The sequence below is a fragment of the Telmatherina bonti genome, assembly GCF_933228915.1.
Source record: "Telmatherina bonti genome assembly, chromosome: 5".
Taxonomy (NCBI): Eukaryota; Metazoa; Chordata; class Actinopteri; order Atheriniformes; family Telmatherinidae; genus Telmatherina; species Telmatherina bonti.
The window spans coordinates 6,411,226-6,433,491 of record NC_136623.1 but is presented as its reverse complement, the minus strand read 5'-3'; the positions used below and the strand labels follow the sequence as shown (position 1 = coordinate 6,433,491).

The 22,266-nt window shown below is 45.8% G+C and overlaps 1 protein-coding gene across 2 annotated transcripts in view; it reads left to right on the top strand.

Moving 5' to 3' along the window:
* The window catches only part of gramd1a (GRAM domain containing 1A), a 46,764-nt gene that overhangs the window by 20,473 nt on the left and 4,025 nt on the right, over window positions 1-22,266 (top strand). For both annotated transcript variants that reach the window (XM_079240376.1, XM_079240377.1), the window contains 9 exons: window positions 2,350-2,468; window positions 2,548-2,836; window positions 3,126-3,279; window positions 5,563-5,715; window positions 8,433-8,554; window positions 9,914-10,056; window positions 11,755-11,858; window positions 13,566-13,787; window positions 15,929-16,013. In XM_079240376.1, coding sequence (XP_079096502.1) covers window positions 2,350-2,468; window positions 2,548-2,836; window positions 3,126-3,279; window positions 5,563-5,715; window positions 8,433-8,554; window positions 9,914-10,056; window positions 11,755-11,858; window positions 13,566-13,787; window positions 15,929-16,013 — 1,391 coding nt within the window. The remainder of the gene's footprint in view (window positions 1-2,349; window positions 2,469-2,547; window positions 2,837-3,125; window positions 3,280-5,562; window positions 5,716-8,432; window positions 8,555-9,913; window positions 10,057-11,754; window positions 11,859-13,565; window positions 13,788-15,928; window positions 16,014-22,266) is intronic.

Below are 22,266 nucleotides of genomic sequence, written 5' to 3'. Positions count from 1 at the left end.
CAGTACTACGGTGTACTGTACTGCGGTGTACTAGTACACGGAACAGTACTGCGGTGTACTAGTACATGGAACAGTACTGCGGTGTACTAGTACACGGAACAGTACTGCGGTGTACCAGTACACGGAACAGTACTGCGGTGTACCAGTACACGGAACAGTACTGCGGTGTACCAGTACACGGAACAGTACTGCGGTGTACCAGTACACGGAACAGTACTGCGGTGTACCAGTACACGGAACAGTACTGCGGTGTACTAGTACACGGAACAGTACTAGTACATGGAACAGTACTACGGTGTACTGTACTGCGGTGTACTAGTACACGGAACAGTACTGCGGTGTACTAGTACATGGAACAGTACTGCGGTGTACCAGTACATGGAACAGTACTGCGGTGTACCAGTACACGGAACAGTACTGCGGTGTACCAGTACACGGAACAGTACTGCGGTGTACCAGTACACGGAACAGTACTAGTACACGGAACAGTACTACGGTGTACTAGTACACGGAACAGTACTAGTACACGGAACAGTACTAGTACATGGAACAGTACTACGGTGTACTGTACTGCGGTGTACTAGTACACGGAACAGTACTGCGGTGTACTAGTACACGGAGCAGTACTAGTACACGGAACAGTACTACGGTGTACTAGTACACGGAACAGTACTAGTACACGGAACAGTACTAGTACATGGAACAGTACTACGGTGTACTGTACTGCGGTGTACTAGTACACGGAACAGTACTGCGGTGTACTAGTACACGGAGCAGTACTAGTACACGGAACAGTACTACGGTGTACTAGTACACGGAGCAGTACTAGTACACGGAACAGTACTACGGCATACTAGTACATGGAACAGTACTAGTACATGGAACAGTACTACGGGGTACTAGTACACGGAACAGTACTGCGGTGTACCAGTACACGGAACAGTACTGCGGTGTACTAGTACACGGAACAGTACTGCGGTGTACTAGTACACGGAACAGTACTGCGGTGTACTAGTACACGGAACAGTACTGCGGTGTACCAGTACATGGAACAGTACTGCGGTGTACTAGTACACGGAGCAGTACTGCGGTGTACTAGTACACGGAACAGTACTAGTACATGGAACAGTACTACGGTGTACTGTACTGCGGTGTACTAGTACACGGAACAGTACTAGTACATGGAACAGTACTACGGTGTACTGTACTGCGGTGTACTAGTACACGGAACAGTACTAGTACATGGAACAGTACTACGGTGTACTGTACTGCGGTGTACTAGTACACGGAACAGTACTAGTACATGGAACAGTACTACGGTGTACTGTACTGCGGTGTACTAGTACACGGAACAGTACTGCGGTGTACTAGTACATGGAACAGTACTGCGGTGTACCAGTACACGGAACAGTACTGCGGTGTACCAGTACACGGAACAGTACTGCGGTGTACCAGTACACGGAACAGTACTGCGGTGTACCAGTACACGGAACAGTACTGCGGTGTACCAGTACACGGAACAGTACTGCGGTGTACTAGTACACGGAACAGTACTAGTACATGGAACAGTACTACGGTGTACTGTACTGCGGTGTACTAGTACACGGAACAGTACTGCGGTGTACTAGTACATGGAACAGTACTGCGGTGTACCAGTACATGGAACAGTACTGCGGTGTACCAGTACACGGAACAGTACTGCGGTGTACCAGTACACGGAACAGTACTGCGGTGTACCAGTACACGGAACAGTACTGCGGTGTACCAGTACACGGAACAGTACTGCGGTGTACCAGTACACGGAACAGTACTGCGGTGTACCAGTACACGGAACAGTACTGCGGTGTACTAGTACACGGAACAGTACTGCGGTGTACCAGTACACGGAACAGTACTGCGGTGTACCAGTACACGGAACAGTACTGCGGTGTACTAGTACACGGAACAGTACTAGTACATGGAACAGTACTACGGTGTACTGTACTGCGGTGTACTAGTACACGGAGCAGTACTAGTACACGGAACAGTACTACGGTGTACTAGTACACGGAACAGTACTAGTACACGGAACAGTACTAGTACATGGAACAGTACTACGGTGTACTGTACTGCGGTGTACTAGTACACGGAACAGTACTGCGGTGTACTAGTACACGGAGCAGTACTAGTACACGGAACAGTACTACGGTGTACTAGTACACGGAGCAGTACTAGTACACGGAACAGTACTGCGGTGTACTAGTACACGGAGCAGTACTAGTACACGGAACAGTACTACGGTGTACCAGTACACGAAACGAGCGTTTTCCCATCGGTTTCGTGACGTCTATATTAAAATGCTGTTGCCAGTCTCTGTCCCCCAAAGAGCTGTGGCACATCGTGCACCAGTGCTACGGCACCGAGCTGGGCCTGACGAGCGAAGACGACGACTACGTCTCTCCCACTGCGGAACACATGAACGGCCTGCTGTGAGTTTAGGGGGCGGAGTTTAGAGGGTTTACCTGCAGGGTGTGTGTTTTAACGTGAACTCTTTAACCTGTTCTCCAGGCCAGCGGAAGAGTCCGTGTCGGTCACGGATCTTCTCGACCTGAGCTCGGTGTCGCTTCCCTCCACCGGCAGCACCCCGCCTCCGCTGGTGCTCTGCGGTATGGCCAGTTTCCCCTCAGCCACCAGCCTCAGTGGGACTTCTCCAGCATCCTCCACTTCCTGTCTGCCCATCGAGGTGCCTTCCTCATCGGGACGCAGACTCAGCTCTGAACCTCTGGAACCCAGTCCGCCCAGTTCACTGCCATCCACCACGCCCACCAACACCACGGCCTCCGCTGCCGCCTCCTTCGTAAGTCCCCCTGACATCCAGCACTGTGTGAGCCAGATGATAGGAAGAGGCGCCACCTCCACAGCACTCAGACTTCCTGGTGATGAGTAGTTTCTGTCAGGCTGCAGCTCTAATACTCTCTGCTTTGTATAAATGGAGGTCTGTGCAGGTTTCCCATTGATTACACGGCCATGGCGGTACGTCTGCTCAGGTCGCATCAACACGAGGTCGACCACTACGACCTCATGTCATGTGACAGTGGGCTCATTTTCATACTAATCTTCCCTTCTGTTTGCTGTGACTGTTTCAGAATCTGGAGGAAGGAGGGGACAGTCTGTCCGAATCAGCCAATCACATGCTTCCCCCACCATCCTCCAGCCACGGAAACCTCTCCTCATTGGACATCGCCAACGATGAAGAGCTCCCCACGGACCCCAGCAACTCGTCCGACACGCAAGACGATAGTAAGTAATCGGAATGAAACCTGACGGACTTGTAGACCTGCATGAAAATCAGTCCTTTAGAAATCTCTTTTTAGATTCTTGTCCTAGTTTCTAAACTTCCACGTTGTTTCTTTTGTTTCTGCATTTTCTTTTTTTTTTTTTTTCTAATTTATTTTTAAAATATAATTTATTGAGTTAATTATTTTTTATTCTGCATTTTCTTTTTTCTTTATTTTTATTCTTTTACTTTTTCTAAATTTTCTTTTTTTTATTTATTTTATTTATTTTTTTATTCATTTTTTTTTTCTGCATTTTCTTTTATCTATTTTTTAAATTCTTTTTTTTTTATTTATTTATTCTTGTTTTGCATTTTCCACGTTAGCCGTGACTGCGAGAAAGGCTTTTACAGCGTAAACATAAAGACAATAAGAGTTAACAGCTTGAAGCGGAAAGAGAATCCCTCCGGGCTGAGGAGTCGCATTTAAACGGACGCTTGATGCAAAGTAGCAGCGCCTGCGTAGCTCTCCACCGGTTCTGGTGACGCTGCACGCCTTCTCTGATTGGTCCATTGTGTTTGTCGGATGCTGAGGTGAAGAAAAGTTCACATCAGTTTGAAAAAGATAAAAATTGTTAGACGAACCTTACCTTCATGCTGAACAAAAGAAAGCCAAACAAGCAACGAGCTGTTGCTTCCTGAGTTGATCTGATCTGCTGTCGTAGTTCAAATGTGATCATTTATTGAACCGATGATGTTTACCATGAATTGATCATGCAAATTAATTGTTAAATTTACCCATCGTGACATCCTGAAGCATCACTCTGTTTGCTGAGTGGAAATCGCCAGTTTGAGCGTGACATTTAGATTTAATCGCCGATATCTCAAATTCAGTCATGATCTGATTTCAGATCAGTTTAGGATTCGTCGATTGATAAGAATCAATATTGAAGGTAATTGAACAGCCATTTCCATTCATGTCTAAATAACAAAAAGCGGCAAGTATGTTGCTAAATATTTAATTCCTGATTTGCTCATATATTTTATCAGTTTAATAAAACTAATTTCTGATGAAGAAGACTAAAAGTAATAAAAGGAAATGAGGCACCTGATTGACTTGCTATCAAGCCATTTTCAAAATAAAAGATTTATCTTTGAATATTTGGATTTTGCATCGATGTCCTCGGCTCATTGACCACATGATTGATCCAATTGATTCAGATCGATGTATTGTTACACCCCTAATTTTAAAACAATCACAAGTTGCTTGTTTGTTTAGTTCAGAAGCTTTGAATTGGAAATAATGAAACGGTGGGAAAGTCAGGAAAAACAAAAAACTGGAGGAAAGTTGGAGGTTAAAATAAAAATAAAATAAAAAAAAAATAAAAAAAAACACAGTCGCACATGAACTTTAGACTGTCTGAGGAATCCAGCCAGGCCTGGACGGCATCCACAGCTGCAACCGTCTTGGTAGACCACAGGAACAGTAAAATACTAAAATATGTCCGATCCACACGGCACCGTTAGCCATGGCACTTTTTCAGTCAGTACCAAAACTTCTTGTCCCTTAAAATAAACATTATGATTGTACAGCGTCCATTAATGTCTTTATTACAAGGTTAAAATGGAATAAAAAGTAAATTATATTAATGAGTACATTAAACAAATATCAGATAAAATAAACTTTTTTCAAAATGATAAACTAGATCAACATCAGATTATTCACTATAAAAGGATTAAAAAATGTGAAAGAAATACAATAAACAGAACAATGTGCAATAATGTACATTAGACCAATAGAATCACAAAGCGTTGTCTTCATCATGTCATCATGAAATCTGATTGGCTGCCATGATCATGTGACACCGAAGAAAAACACTTTGCTGCGCTTCATAAGCAGAGTTATTATCTAAAACTCTCAGAAGTGAAAACAAGTGTCATGTTTTGTCTCTGCAGAGTCTTATCCACATATTTAATAAAGCAACAAATGCAATATTTTGACTGGCCAATATCGACTCCAGAGTATCGATACGTCCATCCCTTCACAGCAACATGGAGTGCTGAAAGGATGAAGCTGGTGTGAAAAACCCCAGGAAGCAGAACATGATGCAGAGTAAAGGCTGCTGGGTTTGTCTCTGCTAAGAACAGTCGAAGTAACTCGGCAGGGTGTGCACTGGTGCATCAAACCCCTCGTTTTCATGTCATTTTTACAGTTTTTACAAGTTAACTGGCTGGAAAAAAACACAGAATGAATGTTTCTGCTGCTGAAGTGCCAAAGTTTAAGACTGAGGAAGCAGAGCTATTTTTAGTTTCAGGGGAGGTGGAGTCGTTCTGCGCTGACCTCGGCGGACGGCTCAACATCAACACCGTGGTCCGCATGAGCGTGGACAAGCTGCACGACCTGCTATTCTCTGCAGACACACACTTCATCCAGCACCTATTCTCCCAGAGACACTTCACCGGTACGTTGTTTCTCTTGCTGTCAAAGTTACAACAAAGCCTCAACCTGCATGGACTTGTTGCATCGGACAAAACGGCGAGAAAGCCAGTTTTTCCTGTCCAGACGCTGGCGGTTGGTTTGTTTTTATTCCACTGTTCACTGAGCTGTCAAGGCTGCTGTCAGCAGAATGGATCAGTACTGCGTTACCCAACGGGTTCATGTCGATCCCTAAGCTTTCGCTTTCTGTTATCAGATCCAGCTGAGAAACACTGGAAGAGATTTATCTGTGCTGCTGCGAGGCTAGCTGAGCGCTGATGAGAAAAACACACATCTGTCTGTTCTGGATGTGCTGATAGAGGAGATGTGCTCATGAATGGAGCCAGGATAGGCTTCATTCCAGTTTAACTTCTCCTGTATGAAGTTAAACTGGGGACTGGTAGTATCCAAAACATTGTTCCTGTTCTGGATGGTAGGATCCAAAACATTGTTCCTGTTCTGGATGGTAGGATCCAAAACATTGTTCCTGTTCTGGATGGTAGTATCCAAAACATTGTTCCTGTTCTGGATGGTAGGATCCAAAACATTGTTCCTGTTCTGGATGGTAGGATCCAAAACATTGTTCCTGTTCTGGATGGTAGGATCCAAAACATTGTTCCTGTTCTGGATGGTAGTATCCAAAACATTGTTCCTGTTCTGGATGGTAGTATCCAAAACATTGTTCCTGTTCTGGATGGTAGTATCCAAAACATTGTTCCTGTTCTGGATGGTAGTATCCAAAACATTGTTCCTGTTCTGGATGGTAGTATCCAGAATGTTGTTCCTGTTCTGGATGGTAGTATCCAGAATGTTGTTCCTGTTCTGGATGGTAGTATCCAGAATGTTGTTCCTGTTCTGGATGGTAGTATCCAGAATGTTGTTCCTGTTCTGGATGGTAGTAACCAGGACGTTGTTCCTGTTCTGGATGGTAGTATCCAGAATGTTGTTCCTGTTCTGGATGGTAGTATCCAGAATGTTGTTCCTGTTCTGGATGGTAGTATCCAGAATGTTGTTCCTGTTATGGATGGTAGGATCCAGAATGTTGTTCCTGTTCTGGATGGTAGGATCCAGAATGTTGTTCCTGTTCTGGATGGTAGGATCCAGAATGTTGTTCCTGTTCTGGATGGTAGTATCCAGAATGTTGTTCCTGTTCTGGATGGTAGTATCCAGAATGTTGTTCCTGTTCTGGATGGTAGTATCCAGAATGTTGTTCCTGTTCTGGATGGTAGTATCCAGAATGTTGTTCCTGTTCTGGATGGTAGTATCCAGAATGTTGTTCCTGTTCTGGATGGTAGTATCCAGAATGTTGTTCCTGTTATGGATGGTAGTATCCAGAATGTTGTTCCTGTTCTGGATGGTAGTATCCAAAACATTGTTCCTGTTCTGGATGGTAGTATCCAGAATGTTGTTCCTGTTCTGGATGGTAGTATCCAGAATGTTGTTCCTGTTCTGGATGGTAGTATCCAAAACATTGTTCCTGTTCTGGGTGGTAGGATCCAGAATGTTGTTCCTGTTCTGGATGGTAGTATCCAAAACGTTGTTCCTGTTCTGGATGGTAGTAACCAGGACGTTGTTCCTGTTCTGGATGGTAGTATCCAAAACGTTGTTCCTGTTCTGGATGGTAGTATCCAAAACGTTGTTCCTGTTCTGGATGGTAGTATCCAAAACGTTGTTCCTGTTCTGGATGGTAGTATCCAGAATGTTGTTCCTGTTCTGCATGGTAGTATCCAGAATGTTGTTCCTGTTCTGGATGGTAGTAACCAGGACGTTGTTCCTGTTCTGGATGGTAGTATCCAAAACGTTGTTCCTGTTCTGGATGGTAGGATCCAGAATGTTGTTCCTGTTCTGGATGGTAGGATCCAGAATGTTGTTCCTGTTCTGGATGATAGTATCCAGAATGTTGTTCCTGTTCTGGATGGTAGTATCCAGAATGTTGTTCCTGTTCTGGATGGTAGTATCCAGAATGTTGTTCCTGTTCTGGATGGTAGTATCCAGAATGTTGTTCCTGTTCTGGATGGTAGTATGTATATTGGGATTTTATGCAGATATATGGAAAATGGTTTTATGTCACAATCAGGAAGAGTCCTTCACAACATTCCTTAATCCAGATGCTGATCCGGATCAGAGTTAGACCAGGACCCGTTCTATAAGAAACATCATGAAGGTCCCTGCAGGAGGTTTTACTTGAAGTTGCTAAAAAACAGACAAACACAACAAACATAAAGTCCACATCCTCCTTGGTGGAGGTAAATATTACGTAATTATCAACTGGCTGAAAGATTCTGCATCATCTCTTCCACCAGCAAATGGAACGAAGCCGCTCGCTGCGTCCACCACCAAGCTTTCTGTTGTGTTGGAAAGGATACCCGTATGACCAACACCAATCGCTGTCTAAGCTGCTGAACATGACTGAAGTTTGCATCGATAACGTGTTATTCCTGCTTAAACAGACTTATCTTTACGGAGCTGTGACGGCTGCTTTGACCTTGGTCATCTCTCTGTGACTTGGGATTTTCTGACTTGTTGTATTAATCTGAATTTAGAGATCTGCTTTTTATCTGTACAAATATAGAGATAAAGGTTGCACAACTGGTGTAAATAATACGCAAGTTTGATACAAAAATGTACATTTCACTTTGTCTTTCTGATAAAGTGGTTTGTTTTCTCACATCCGAGTTATTGTTTCACCTCTTCTTCCTGCAGACCTCTCGGTGGGGGAATGGCAGCCGGACGGCGGCAATGGGACCACCAGCCGCGTGCTTAGTTACACCATCGCCCTCAACAACCCCCTCGGCCCGAAGACCGCCCCTGTGGTGGAGACGCAGGTCAGGGCTTCAGACTTTCAGGGTTTTTTTAATCATATTTTGTCTCAGCAGTTTCCAAGCAGGAACAGAATCTGCTTCTGGAGGAAGATCCTGTAACGTCTGGAACAAGATGTTTAATCAGTCTGGTTCAGTTTGCTTTGTAGACTCTGAGACTTCAGCTCGCGTTCTGGGAGTTGATCTGGAGCTGATTTGTCCAGAGGACATTGGGGAGCTTCGGTGTTGCAGACAGCTGGATATCGTACACACAGAACTAAAATAAGAACCATACACACATATATATGTATATACCGAAAACAAAGGGGGAAAATGCGACGGCATCGAGGTTGAATATGTACAGTTATAGTGACTGTATGAGCTGCGGTGTGGGTGGGTGGATTTCATTAGACTCCTGTGTTGGTTAGCGCGTAATTTGGTCTGTTTTCAAGGGGCTCAGCTATCCGTCACCGAGGCAGAAAATACCACAGGAAATTTGGGGGGGGGATAAGTCGCATAGCCAACACACAACAACAAATATAACAAACCAGAGAAGAGGAGGAATAGGAACAAGACGACGCAGAAACTGCCAAATAAGATGCACCTGAAGAGGTAGAGAACAAAAAACCAAACCTTGTGGTTTTTCTTCTTCTGGTGTTTTTGGATGGTCGTAAACGACCTTATGGCGGTACGTTATCAGTACCAACTGCTTTCAAAATGCAGAGTTGAACTCTGAACTCAGCCCTGTCCACTAGAGGATGAACTGACTGAGCAACACCGGGAAAGAGGTGTGGATGTATGACGGCGGCGACGTACGACATCGTCTGATTTACATACGTAAGGGAGCAGAGATGGGCCTTCGAGCCTCATGTAGGCAGTGTTTGTGATCATCCTCCTGCCTTCCACCACGTCCATAGGCTGGAGACTGGCCGAAACAGTCAGCCACCAGTTTGTCCAGTTCCTGCTGAACATGGAGAATTCTTCTCTTACACTGAGGAAACAAGAAGCTTCCTCCTGTCTGCTGACTGAGGAACTGCACTGCTGTAACTGAACACTTTTTTTATATCAGTTATTTTCTCGTGAAAAAAAATTGTTTATAATAATAATAAATTATTTATTGCATTATTTTCTTTTAGTGCATCTGCTCTGCTGCTGCACGTTTGCTGCATTTGTACATGCAGAACACTGTCTGCTTCAGTGCTGCGGCTCCATAATGCAGCGCTGCATCTGCAGAGACGGTCCAGCCAGTGCAGGGAAATCCTGCCGTGAATTATCCGTTAGGGAAGCAGCAACTTGCCAGCAGGGCACTTCGTGGTTTTGTTGCTGACCCGCATGAAAGCGGCGTGTTTTCATCACATCCATCTCTACGGTTCTTCCTGCTCGCAGACTCTGCATAAAAGCTGCTCCCGGGGGGAATGCTATGTGGTGGACTCTGAGGTCATCACTTCAGGCATCCCCTACCAGGACTACTTCTACACCGTCCACAGATACTGCCTCACCTCCATCAACAAACACAAGAGTCGGCTCAGGTGGGTTCGTTGTGCTAACTGTGTGTCCATGTGGTTCCCTCTCAACGTCTACATTTGCTAAACATCTGAAGTTGTGAATAAAAACAAAGCGACTGGAAGAGATAGAAAAACAGAACGTCCTGAGCCCGACGAGTCAGGCGAGGGTAGCGTCACGTCATTAGAAGTGATGTGTTAAAATCAGTATATTCATTTCTTTCTTTATAACCCAACCCTGTTACTCGCAATTAATCGAATAAAATGATGCGATTAATCGCAAATTAAAAAGCTTTATAGCACTAATTAAACACTTGCTTCAGAACATATGCAACTTTTGTGCAACAAATTTATTATTTATTTAAATGATCAGATAAAAATACTTTTTCACACTTTTACTGCAGTCGTTTGTTTGAGCAACTTTCCTGCTGATTATAACTATTAATTTACCCTGAATTTCTATGAGAATTAAAACTCTGTGTCTATTTATAAATGCAAAATGCCAAAGTTTAGTTAGCAGAATAAAACCAGCAGAAAATGTTTTAAAGAAAGCTGGCTGCAGGGTTTGTGTTAAACATCGTGTCAGTGACGAAAATAAAGATCTCATGCAGCAGGATTGTTTGCTCCGCTTTATTTGGCGACGCCATCTGTCAGATTTCTGTAAAAAGCAGATCATATGTCAGATTTGTGTGTTTATGTGTCTTCGTTCCAACAGATGCCATCAGATTAATGGAGAGCAGAGTTTTTATCTGCCAAGCTGTGATATAACACTGATGGAATATTCGCTTCAGCTCTGTTCAGATAATTTTTCATCATTATTACCAAACCATAAAACTGCTGGGTTGTCAGCTGGAAGGATTTCTGGCTCTTCACTTGCCCCAACGTTGTAGATAAACACAACTTAGATGAAAATATCAGTACTTGACTCATGATGGAGCTTTTCTGTGTTCTAATTACATGCTAAATTCAATGATGTATTAAAAACTGGTGTCGTAGCACTGCTCAATTATGGGCAAAATTATAATCACAATTGTTTTGACTGACATTGAGATCTTGATTATTTACTTACTGCTTTTTAACAGCAGTATTTCCCTTTCATTCAGCAGCTTTTGAGATATTTATTCTAAATCTTGCATGTTAATGTGATCAAACCAAATATCAATGAAAAAGTGAACATTTTCAGATTTTTAGTTGAAAAGGCAACAAGTCAGCAGGACGAGCATAAAATGTGTGCAAGGTGACATATTTCAAACATTAGAAAAGAAAAACGCTGAGCTCGAGTTTTCCTGCCAGAAGGCATCAGATCCACGTTTCAGCAGGTTTTCACTCCTGGAGTGAATCCTGGAGTCTGGTGATCTGGCAAAACGTTGGTTAGGTCCTGCAGGTCATGCCGCTTCCTCAGATCGTCTCCTTGTAGATGTAACTGTCGGAACGCTTTGACCTGATGACATGTCAGCATGTTACGGCTACATGCAAAGCTAAAAGTCAGGGTCTCAGGATGGAGGAGCCAAGACGTTTGGCAGCAGTTTCTGCACCGTCGCCTCAAAAGGCTGTTATATAACGATGCTCCGAGGCATTTTACTCTGAATAAGAGCTGACTGCTCTGCTCTTGCTTCGTGTCTTTCTGCTGAGGAAGTTTGCCTTTTATCAGTCCAATAAAAATCGCTTTTACTTCGTATGAGAAAGCGTTCAGAGGCGTTGAACTGCTGTGTTGCTTTTCTGCAGAGTTTCCTCAAACATCTGCTACAGGAAGCAGCCGTGGAGCCTGGTGAAAGCGCTGATCGAAAAGAACACTTGGAGCGGTATCGAGGAGTACTACAGACACATGGGTGGGTCACATGTTCGTCCTCCTCAGACATAACACACACGCAAACACACTCATCCCTTCTGCCTTTTACTGCCTCCACAAGTCATTTACAGTAACGTGAAGCACAGAAAAGCCGGATGCATCCACCTCTCTGCCTTATCTCTTCAACATTGAAACATGCTTTATTTTATTTATCTAACTTTTATCCTACCAGGGAAACAAACAAATCGTCCCGGCCGAGATGGCAGCACATGTAACAACCAAAAGATAAAACAGAAAACAGATAATAAAAGCAGTAAAACACAAGATAACCTCCAGATCCAGCTTTAAAAGAGGTGATTTTGCAGCCTGTTCCAGGTAATCGGGACAGACCACATCCAGCCAGGTCCGTCCTGACACTGCAGATGTCGTATTCCTCCCGTTACAGAAGAAGAAATACGGTTTAGTGTGTTTAGTAGAAACTTTAAAACCAAACGGTTCATGTCAGCTGTACGCGCGCGTCGTTGACCAACCCTCAGGCCTTTCTTATTGACAGGATTTTGTAAATGAAGATGCCTAACATCCCGTCTGTAAAGAAGGTTGACTCCATCCACAGGATGCAAAAACTCAGTTTTATACAAACCCTGAAACCTTTAATCCCAGTAAATAATACCCAGTTTGTGTCAGATCAGTGAAGCTCTGCCTCGTCCGGTAGATGACGAGAGACGTAGATGCAAAATACTAGAGCTGTGATGATACGCTTTTGTCCCGATTTGATTCCGATTTCTTTGGGTACCGATTGATTTAAATTGCGATTCTCTTCATTCTTCAACATGACTGATTTATGTAGATTAAAAACAAAAAAATGGATAAAACTTTTTTTTGCTCATCATTTTTCTTCAATTAAGGAAAAAAAAAAAAAAAAACAGTAGCCAGACCATCATTCTGCTGCTACAACGCCTAAGATGACATTTAAAAAGATCAATGAAAATATTACATCAATTTTATTTATTTGAAAGAAAAATCCTTTTTTTTTTTTTTTTTTTTTTTTTTTAAAACAAAAAAATCCATTTTAAAATTGTGAAGCAAAAAATCCCGATTTTCTGTTCTTCAATGTGGTTTTCCCGTCCCTACAAAATACTGTTTCCACTTTGACACGTCTGGGAAAAACCAGTGTTTCTGAGCATAAAAATGTTTTTGTGATGTTTGAGAGGCTTTTAGAAATGCAGCTGCTTCTATTACTGTGTTTTTGTGTGTTTTTTAGGTTTTTCACACAATTGTCGAGGAAACGCATGTTTTCATCACATCCTGTATTTATTTCAATTTAACGGCGTTTTATTTCAGCAACTTCTGAAGCACAAAAAAACCTCACGTTAAAGATGTTGAAGCTAAAAGCTGCTTTTATCTTGAACTATAAACACTTTCTTCAAGGTCAAGCAGGATGAGAATATTTTTTCTTTTATAAAACACAAAACAAAACACAACAACAAAAAAGTCTTATTTGTTTCCACATTCCAGGGTTTTATAGCTTCCATTACAAACCTTCAGTCCTTCTAACTACATGTTTACCCCATTTCTCTGTATTACCTACAAACAGCGAGGCGGGGGGGGAGTGCATGAAGAAAAGGAGCTAAATGTTGTGCAGACGGGACTTTCCATCGCAGTCTGTAATATTTTAATGATGAGAACATGAATAGAGGTTGTTCACGTGTCCAAGTCATCCTCTTCTTCCTCTCCGTCCTCCACGCAGAGAGTGAGGTGTGCAAGCTGGAGACGCTACTGCAGTCCGAAGTTACCGTGGTAACCACAGGCGAAGCAGTGGGCGCCGACGCCACCAAGACCCCGCCTGCCCTGCGGCGCAGGAAGCGTACCTGCTCTCGACGGCAAGGCGAGAGGGACAGAGAGAGGGACGGAGGCGGCGTGGGGCCGGGGGACCGAAGAGTCTCAGAGGAGAGGGACCGGAGAGAAACCGGTAAGGGATGATGAGGATGATGAGGGGTCTGTCCTTCTCCTGATCAATACTGCCCGCTGGTGGTCCTGATCAGAACTTCCACAGCCAGCGAAACGTGATGCACAGAAACATTTCATTCATCCCATAATGGAAGTCAGAAGCTTTATGAAACCAGATGGTGCATCATCATCTTCACATTCATGGTCCTCCTTGATGCAGAGAAAATACAACAGGACCAACTAGAAGCCATATTGCATCACTGCAAACCAAAAACCACCTCATGGACTGGAACATCATGCCGTTGAAGACCAACGAGCAACACGTCAGCTGTCAGGTGGTCCTTCAGAGGAAGGCTGCGTTTGACAGTAGGGCTGTCCCGAACGCTTGTTTCCATCATCGACTGGTTTAGTTATTTTATCCACTGGTCGACTACTGGGATCAGATGGAAACTGGAGACTATGGTACCAGCATGCCGCTGCTCCTACATAACCTTCCTGAGCTCCATCTCCAAACGTTATCTCTGGAAATAAAGACTATTATCACTGAGCCCGGCGCGACTCTGAGCCCGGCGCGACTCTGAGCCCGGCGCGACTCTGAGCCCGGCGCGACTCTGAGCCCGGCGCGACTCTGAGCCCGGCGCGACTCTGAGCCCGGCGCGACTCTGAGCCCGGCGCGACTCTGAGCCCGGCGCGACTCTGAGCCCGGCGCGACTCTGAGCCCGGCGCGACTCTGAGCCCGGCGCGACTCTGAGCACGCCGCGACTCTGAGCCCGCCGCGACTCTGAGCCCGCCGCGACTCTGAGCCCGCCGCGACTCTGAGCCCGCCGCGACTCTGAGCCCGCCGCGACTCTGAGCCCGCCGCGACTCTGAGCCCGCCGCGACTCTGAGCCCGCCGCGACTCTGAGCCCGCCGCGACTCTGAGCCCGCCGCGACTCTGAGCCCGCCGCGACTCTGAGCCCGCCGCGACTCTGAGCCCGCCGCGACTCTTGAGCCCGCCGCGACTCTTGAGCCCGCCGCGACTCTTGAGCCCGCCGCGACTCTTGAGCCCGCCGCGACTCTTGAGCCCGCCGCGACTCTGAGCCCCGTTCTCTCTGAACCCGGTGCGTCTGAAATGAAGCAAATGAAATCCCAGCTTGCCTTCATTCTGGGAGGATTAACAGAAGAACTCCGACCGCTGGACGTTGGTGTCAAAGGAGCAGTTAAAATGTCATGGAAATGATGGATGAGAGATGGCGAACACCTCCACAAAGCCTGAGAGGCAGCGTCGGGCGAGTTACACCACCAGATGTGAATGGATCGTCTCCACGTTGGTTTCATGTTTACGCCGGCCGCATCGTGGAGCTCCGTGATGTAAACATGAAACCAAAGTTCTGCTTGATACACTGGTTTTCTTCTTTGTTGGTTTTCTTGCCTCCTCCAGCGGACTAGGCCCCCCCCCGCAGCGGACTAGCCCCCCCCTGCGGACTAGACCCTCCAGTGGACTAGCCCCCCCCCAGCGGACTAGTCCCCCAGCGGACTAGCCCCCCCCTGCAGACTAGTCCCCCAGCGGACTAGCCCCCCCCTGCAGACTAGTCCCCCTGCGGACTAGCCCCCCCCCCTGCAGACTAGTCCCCCTGCAGACTAGTCCCCCTGCGGACTAGCCCCCCCCTGCGGACTAGCCCCCCCCCTGCAGACTAGTCCCCCTGCGGACTAGCCCCCCTGCGGACTAGCCCCCCCCAGCGGACTAGCCCCCCCCAGCGGACTAGTCCCCCAGCGGACTAGCCCCCCCCTGCAGACTAGTCCCCCAGCGGACTAGCCCCCCCCCTGCAGACTAGTCCCCCTGCGGACTAGCCCCCCCCTGCGGACTAGCCCCCCCCCTGCAGACTAGTCCCCCTGCGGACTAGCCCCCCCCAGCGGACTAGCCCCCCCCAGCGGACTAGTCCCCCTGCGGACTAGCCCCCCCCTGCAGACTAGTCCCCCAGAGGACTAGCCCCCCCCTGCGGACTAGCCCCCCCCCTGCAGACTAGTCCCCCAGAGGACTAGCCCAGTGTGGATTTAGCCTTATCTGAATGACGATTGTTTTATCGGACCCCGGAACGCCTCGCCACCGTGTTTCAGTGCGAACATGAACGTTTAAATCCACCAACCGGCTGACGGGAACCGTTTGCTTCTGAATGTTTGCAGGCGCTCCGTTTCTGAAGCTGGGGGAGCGTGCACGTATCGGAGGACAAAACGGCATCTCCACCATCCTCCTCATCGTCAGCTTCATGTAAGTGTGTGTGTGTGTTTGAGGTGTGTGTGTTTCTGGTGTCAGCCTCCCGCCTGGCGGCTGGCCCCGCAGTCACATGACCAGCCTCCCGCCTGGCGGCTGGTCCCGCAGTCACATGACCAGCCTCCCGCCTGGCGGCTGGTCCCGCAGTCACATGACCAGCCTCCCGCCTGGCGGCTGGTCCCGCAGTCACATGACCAGCCTCCCGCCTGGCGGCTGGCCCCGCAGTCACATGACCAGCCTCCCGCCTGGCGGCTGGTCCCGCAGTCACATGACCTTCAGGCGGGATCGGATGTAAGAAGCTTTGCTGTTGGATGTCTCACCATGCCTCTCTTGCTATCTCTCTTCTCCCTCCTGCTAAACTTGTTGTGCGTAGGATCTGTATCAGGTTCGTATGACAGGCTTTAATTTTCTGGCTGCGTTGATGAAAACACCCGACTGGGAAAAATCCACCACTGAACCGCGGCGCGGTGCCTCCAGACGGAGTCTGCTGATGGCTCCTCTGGTCCCTGATTTTCACCCTGCAGTTTTTCAGCGCCACTCCTCAGCGTAGGGCTGGGTATCATTCAAAATTTTTCGATACTGGTACCGGTACTGATACCTTCACTTCAATACCGGTTCATCAACGATACTTTTTTCGATACTTAACAAAAATAAAATTACACATTATCAATAAAGTCTGAGTTTTATTTTTCAGCTTTGGCTTTCTTACACTCAAAAATCAGTTTTCCAACATCAATTTAAATGCAAATTTTTTGTGCAAAAGAACAGTTGCAAACAAGTTACAAGGCAGCATCTGGTGCTCATTGCTGCAGACTAAACACCCTCAAATTTTAGTGAGGCTTTACTTAGCTATTCTTTTTCAGGAAAATTAGCATGTCTGCTTTCTCAGGTAGGAGACAAGCACGCTCCAGGCTGATGGTGTCCCCAGCACTAGAAAATGTACGCTCTGAGGGTGTGGATGATGCTTGCACACAAAGATACCTAATTGCAAAGTTTGATCATATTGGCAAAGTATCCCTCACATTCCACCACCAGGTTACTGGATTCACTGAGGTTCGGGTGGATGGCAGATCCCTGTAATGCTGTATTTCTCTCTGAATTGTCTGTGCGGTGGTTAGAGTACCCTCTTGTCTCCTTTCAACTACCATGTCCTCGTCCGCAAATAGCTCCTCAAGGGCAGAGAGCTTTGGCTTCTTCTGGAAACAAAAAAAAAAAAAAAAAAAAGGGAAAAAAAGAGAAGCAAAAGACAATCAGCCTTGGTGCCAGTCAATTTTCTTAAAATAATAAATGGGGGAATATATATATATATATATATATATATATATATATATATATATATATATACACACACACACACACACACACACACACACACACACACACACACACACACACACACACACACACACACACACACAATACATACACACATTTATGCTATTACCACTGTTGCTACTGCAGCTGTACAGTCTTCATCAGAGGAGTCATCATTAACATGGTCACCAGCAATGGTGTCTTCAAGGTTCTGTTTCAAGTTCTGGGCCTGGACCCTGGTCTTTACACCCTCATTCTGTATTCAATAGATTATGAGTCATATACACTGATATACTACAATGGAAAAGGAAAAGAATACGACCAACAACAATAAACACCTGTTGTGAGGTTCTACTCATGAGCTGCTCCTCTAATCTGGTCCACACTCCATCGGCCACTTTAGACTTGAATCTCGGGTCTAAGGCTGTGCCCTCCTCTAAGAACTGCTTGATGCTCTCATCCTGCACAGCAAAAACATGCTGTAGTAGTAATGTCTGTTTGAGTATACACTACTCACAAAAAGTTAGGGATATTTGGCTTTCAGGTGAAATTTATGGAAAATGCAATATGTTCGTGCTACAGTGATATAATATCATAAAAGTAAGACATTTAAGTAGAAGGATGCACTACTGATTTCCTCATCTCAAAAAATTCATTCAACACAAAAGGTAACAACAATGGTAGTTACACCACAACAAAAAATTTGAACGTCTCAATATCTGGTCATGTGCCCTTGAGCATCAATTACAGCTTGACAACGACGTCTCATGCTGTTCACAAGGCAACTTATTGCCTGCTGAGGCATGGCATCCCACTCTTCTTGAAGGGCAGCCCTCGGGTCATTGAGGTTCTGGGGTGCAGGGTTTCGAGCCTCTACACGACGGCTCAGCTGATCCCACAGGTTTTCAATGGGATTCAGGTCTGGAGAGAGTGCAGGCCATTCCATTTGAGGTACACCAGTCTCCAACAGCCGTTCCCTGATGATGCGGCCTCGATGAGCAGGAGCTTTGTCGTCCATGAAGATGAAATTAGGCCTGTGCTGTTCATGTAGGGGCACAATCACTGGATTAATGATGTTATTCAGGTAGTATGGGCTTGTCACTGTACCATTCACAAAGTGTAGGGCAGTTCTGTACCAAGTGGACACCCCTGCCCACACTGTAACACCGCCACCACCAAAAGCTGGCCTGGTGACAACAGTGGCTGATGCATAGCGCTCTCCCTGACGTCTCCAACATCGTTGCCGGCCATCATTTCTGCTCAGTGTGAATCGACTTTCATCAGAGAACAGCACTGAGGCCCACTGGTTCCTCGTCCAGCGTAAATGCTCCCTGGCCCATGCAAGACGATGATGCCTGTGCCTGGTGGTGTGGTCAGGTACCCGTGCAGGTCGTCTAGCACGCAGACCACGCTGATGGAAACGGTTTGGAATGGTCTGACGTGACACTTGGGTGCCTCTCACCTCTCTTAAACGTGCCTGGAGTTGAGTGGCATTCATCATCCGGTTTCTCAGGGCAGTGTTCACAATGTAGCGGTCATCAGCACGGGATGTGGCCAAAGGACGTCCACTTCTAGGCCTTTCTGTGACTCTTCCAGTCTCTCCATATCTCTGTTGCAACCTGCTGATGACACTGTGACACTCCAAGCTCAGTGGCCACTTCTGTCTGAGAACGTCCTGTTTGAAGCATCGCAATGGCAAGGGACTGTTGTTCCATTGTTAGGTGTCGTCTTGGTCTCATGATGTCAAAATGTGAACAGCATGATGAGGACAACTGTTTAAACACCAGCTCTAATTGAACCAGGACATTTATTGGGCAATTCAAGGATCACACACCTGCTGTGATTTTTGCCGTTAAGCTCCTTGTTAGAGAACAGCAACTTGTGCAAAATTTATTGAAACATTTAACAGTTGGACATGTGCATTTAAAAGCTTAGAGAAGATCACATTAAGTTCACCTGTACAGGTTTGAATGCATTTTAGGCTTGTTGTGAAATTTGACCCAAAAGCTGAATATCCCTAACTTTTTGTGAATAGTGTATTTAATGAAAACAACAGAGAAATCAGAATTATGTTCCACACTTGGTATCGTTTTGAGAGGTCTTCCCAGATCTTCTCCTTTATGGACCGTGTAAAGGAAGAGTCCTCATCAGTGACTGTAAAGTGCTGCTGGAGCTTCCCCAAGATGGGTAGAATCTGGCCCAGAGTTGGACTCCTTTCAGCAGAGATGCAGATGGTTGACGTATAGAGGACCTTCATTACTTTGACAAACTGTTCTGCTTTTCTGTAATCGTCATCAGAAAGTCTCTCCAGTCTGAAAAAGTACACATTGTTTTTTGTAGCTACAGCCTTTTGAGCACTTTAGCTTACGTTGATAATGGAGTAAGGTAATATCAATGCACTTCCTTATCTACAATACCTGTCCTTCTCCATTGGTTTTTTTTAAACGAGGGTCCATGGAAGCTGCCTGGATAGAAGGGAACTGCTCCAGAAATCGCTCCACCATCAGAAACAAGCTGTTCCACCTGTTCTTCACATCCAGAATGACAGCATGTTGTGGAAGACCTAGAGAGAGCATGTGTTTGGCTGTCAAATAGGTTGTCTTTGTGTAGTAGTAGTAGTAGTAGTAGTAGTAGTATAGTAGTAGTAGTAGTAGTATAGTAGTAGTAGTAGTAGTAGTAGTAGTAGTTCAATAACTGATTTAGCCATGGAATTTTGCGCCAAGCTTAGTCTGTTTCCATTTCCAGACTTACCGAGAAGATGCTGCTTCTCTTTTAGGACAGGTTTAGCCAAGCTACACCTCTTTAACCACACCACCATAGCTCTGATTCTTCCTGCCCACCTGGAGACTACTGGTATAGTGTACAACTATTGAGCAGCAATGTTTAGAGTATGAGCAAAGCAGCCAATTTTTCGAATGCTCATTTATTTTACTGCTACATCCATATTAGCTGCATTGTCTACAGTAATGGCAACAACTTTTTCCTTGATATTAAATTCATCAAGAATATCCCCCATTTCCTCAGCTATTACAGCCCCTGTCTGTGATGTGTAGACTGCCCTGGTATGCAGGATTTTCTCCTTCATGGCACCCTCTCTCACGTAGTGGACTGAAACAGTCAGGTAGTGGTCCTGTGCCACACTGGTCCAGCCATCTGCAGTCACAGCCACATCCCAGACGTCTTGCAATTCTGTCTTGACATTTCCCTTCTCTACTGCATACCATGCAGGTATGAGTGTATTTGACAGAGTGTCTCTGCTGGGGGACTGATATCTGGGGTTTAGGGCCCTTATCATCTCCCTAAATTGAAATTGGAACACAAAACATCAATGATCGTATGGTTGTATTATTATTACTGCTTACTATAAAAGTAAAAAAAACATTTTCTAAGCTGTAGCTGAGAGATAACTAATCAACAGTAGCTTTTGAGGCTTACTTACCTCCACCATGGAGCCTCCACTGTGGAAAAAGGCAGCAAACCTTTAACAATAAAGTTTGTAACTGCCCTGTGGCACTCATCTTGTTTTTCTTTTGACATTTTTCCTTTTTCAGCCAGTGTGAAAGGATTCACATTGGCTGGCCTTGTCTTCCTCCCACCATGGTGAACTGGATCAGCAGTTTCTGTGAGGAGAAAATAAACAAAGCACCTAAAATAAGATGTACTCTTCAACCAATCGACCGACCTATCAGATAACCTCTTATAAAGATGCTAATATCAGTCACTGTCATTCATTTGTTAGCTTTCTAGCTATATAGCCATAAAATAAAGCTACACAACAATATATCCAGAACGTGATAAAGTAACATTTTAGTCATCTCGGTGCATCTTTTTAGTTGCAGTAACAATAACGTAAGTAAACAAACATAACGTTGGCCCAATTTTGCTAAACGTGAACTTACCTGTTGTAATCCCAGACACAGTGCCATCGTCGGTCCGCTCGGGTAAAACGGGGTCCGTTGGTGCAAGTTTTGGAGGCCCCCCAGTCTCTTCAACGTCCTCAGGCGGACTTGAATGATGTGAGGACGACGCATGCGGTCCACTCTTCTTGCAGTCAAACACGGAGCAACTTTCTGCCCTTAAATTGATTCCGTGCACATTCAAATGCTTCATCAAATTCGTCGTGTTACCAGCCTTAGCAACTATATGTTTTTGGCAAATATTGCACCGCGCGCTGTTGGCATCAATCCTGCTAAAATGGAGCCACACTTTTGACCTGGGAGGCATTTTTTTCCCTGCTTTGATAACACACGCGCTATAGTTAGCAACACAAATACACGTGAACCTTGTTGTGGGCGTTACCACACGGTATTGTCTCTGTGTGCCTGAACCACGTGTGGCATTACAGCCAATCATCGGCAGCATTGCCAGATCTCGTTCCTGTTATTAACCCTTAAAGGCACCGAAACTTGGCACCGACAGACACGTCATATTTTGATACTGTCTAGTATCGAAGTTTTTCGGTCGGTGTAATAAAAGAACCGAAGTTCGGTACCCAGCCCTACCTCAGCGCCATGCTGCTGGTTCCGCCTGAAAGCACCGTCCACGTGCCACAGGTTGGGATGAAACCACGGCTTTGCAGTCGTCTCCATGTTTTCTGACCACGTTTCTGCGACGGCTGAAAGAGAGCTGAACTCGCTGCAGCTTCAGGAAAACATCCTGGATCAAACATAATGCTGGATGTCCACCATTTTCCTCCGTGGTTACTTCGTTTAGGTCAGATCGGTAAGTTATGGTCAGTTTCGGCGCCGTTAGGGTTAGGAGTACCTGCTGTGTGTACACGGCAACGTTCAGCTGTGCTTACGTACGTAAATGTGGACATCATATGCCGCCGTCCTCATACATCAAATTTTTTTATGTTGCCATGGTGATTAGGTCAGTTCATCCACTAGGGGCAGTGCTGAGTTCAGACTTCACCTCCACGTTTTGACGCTGGTTG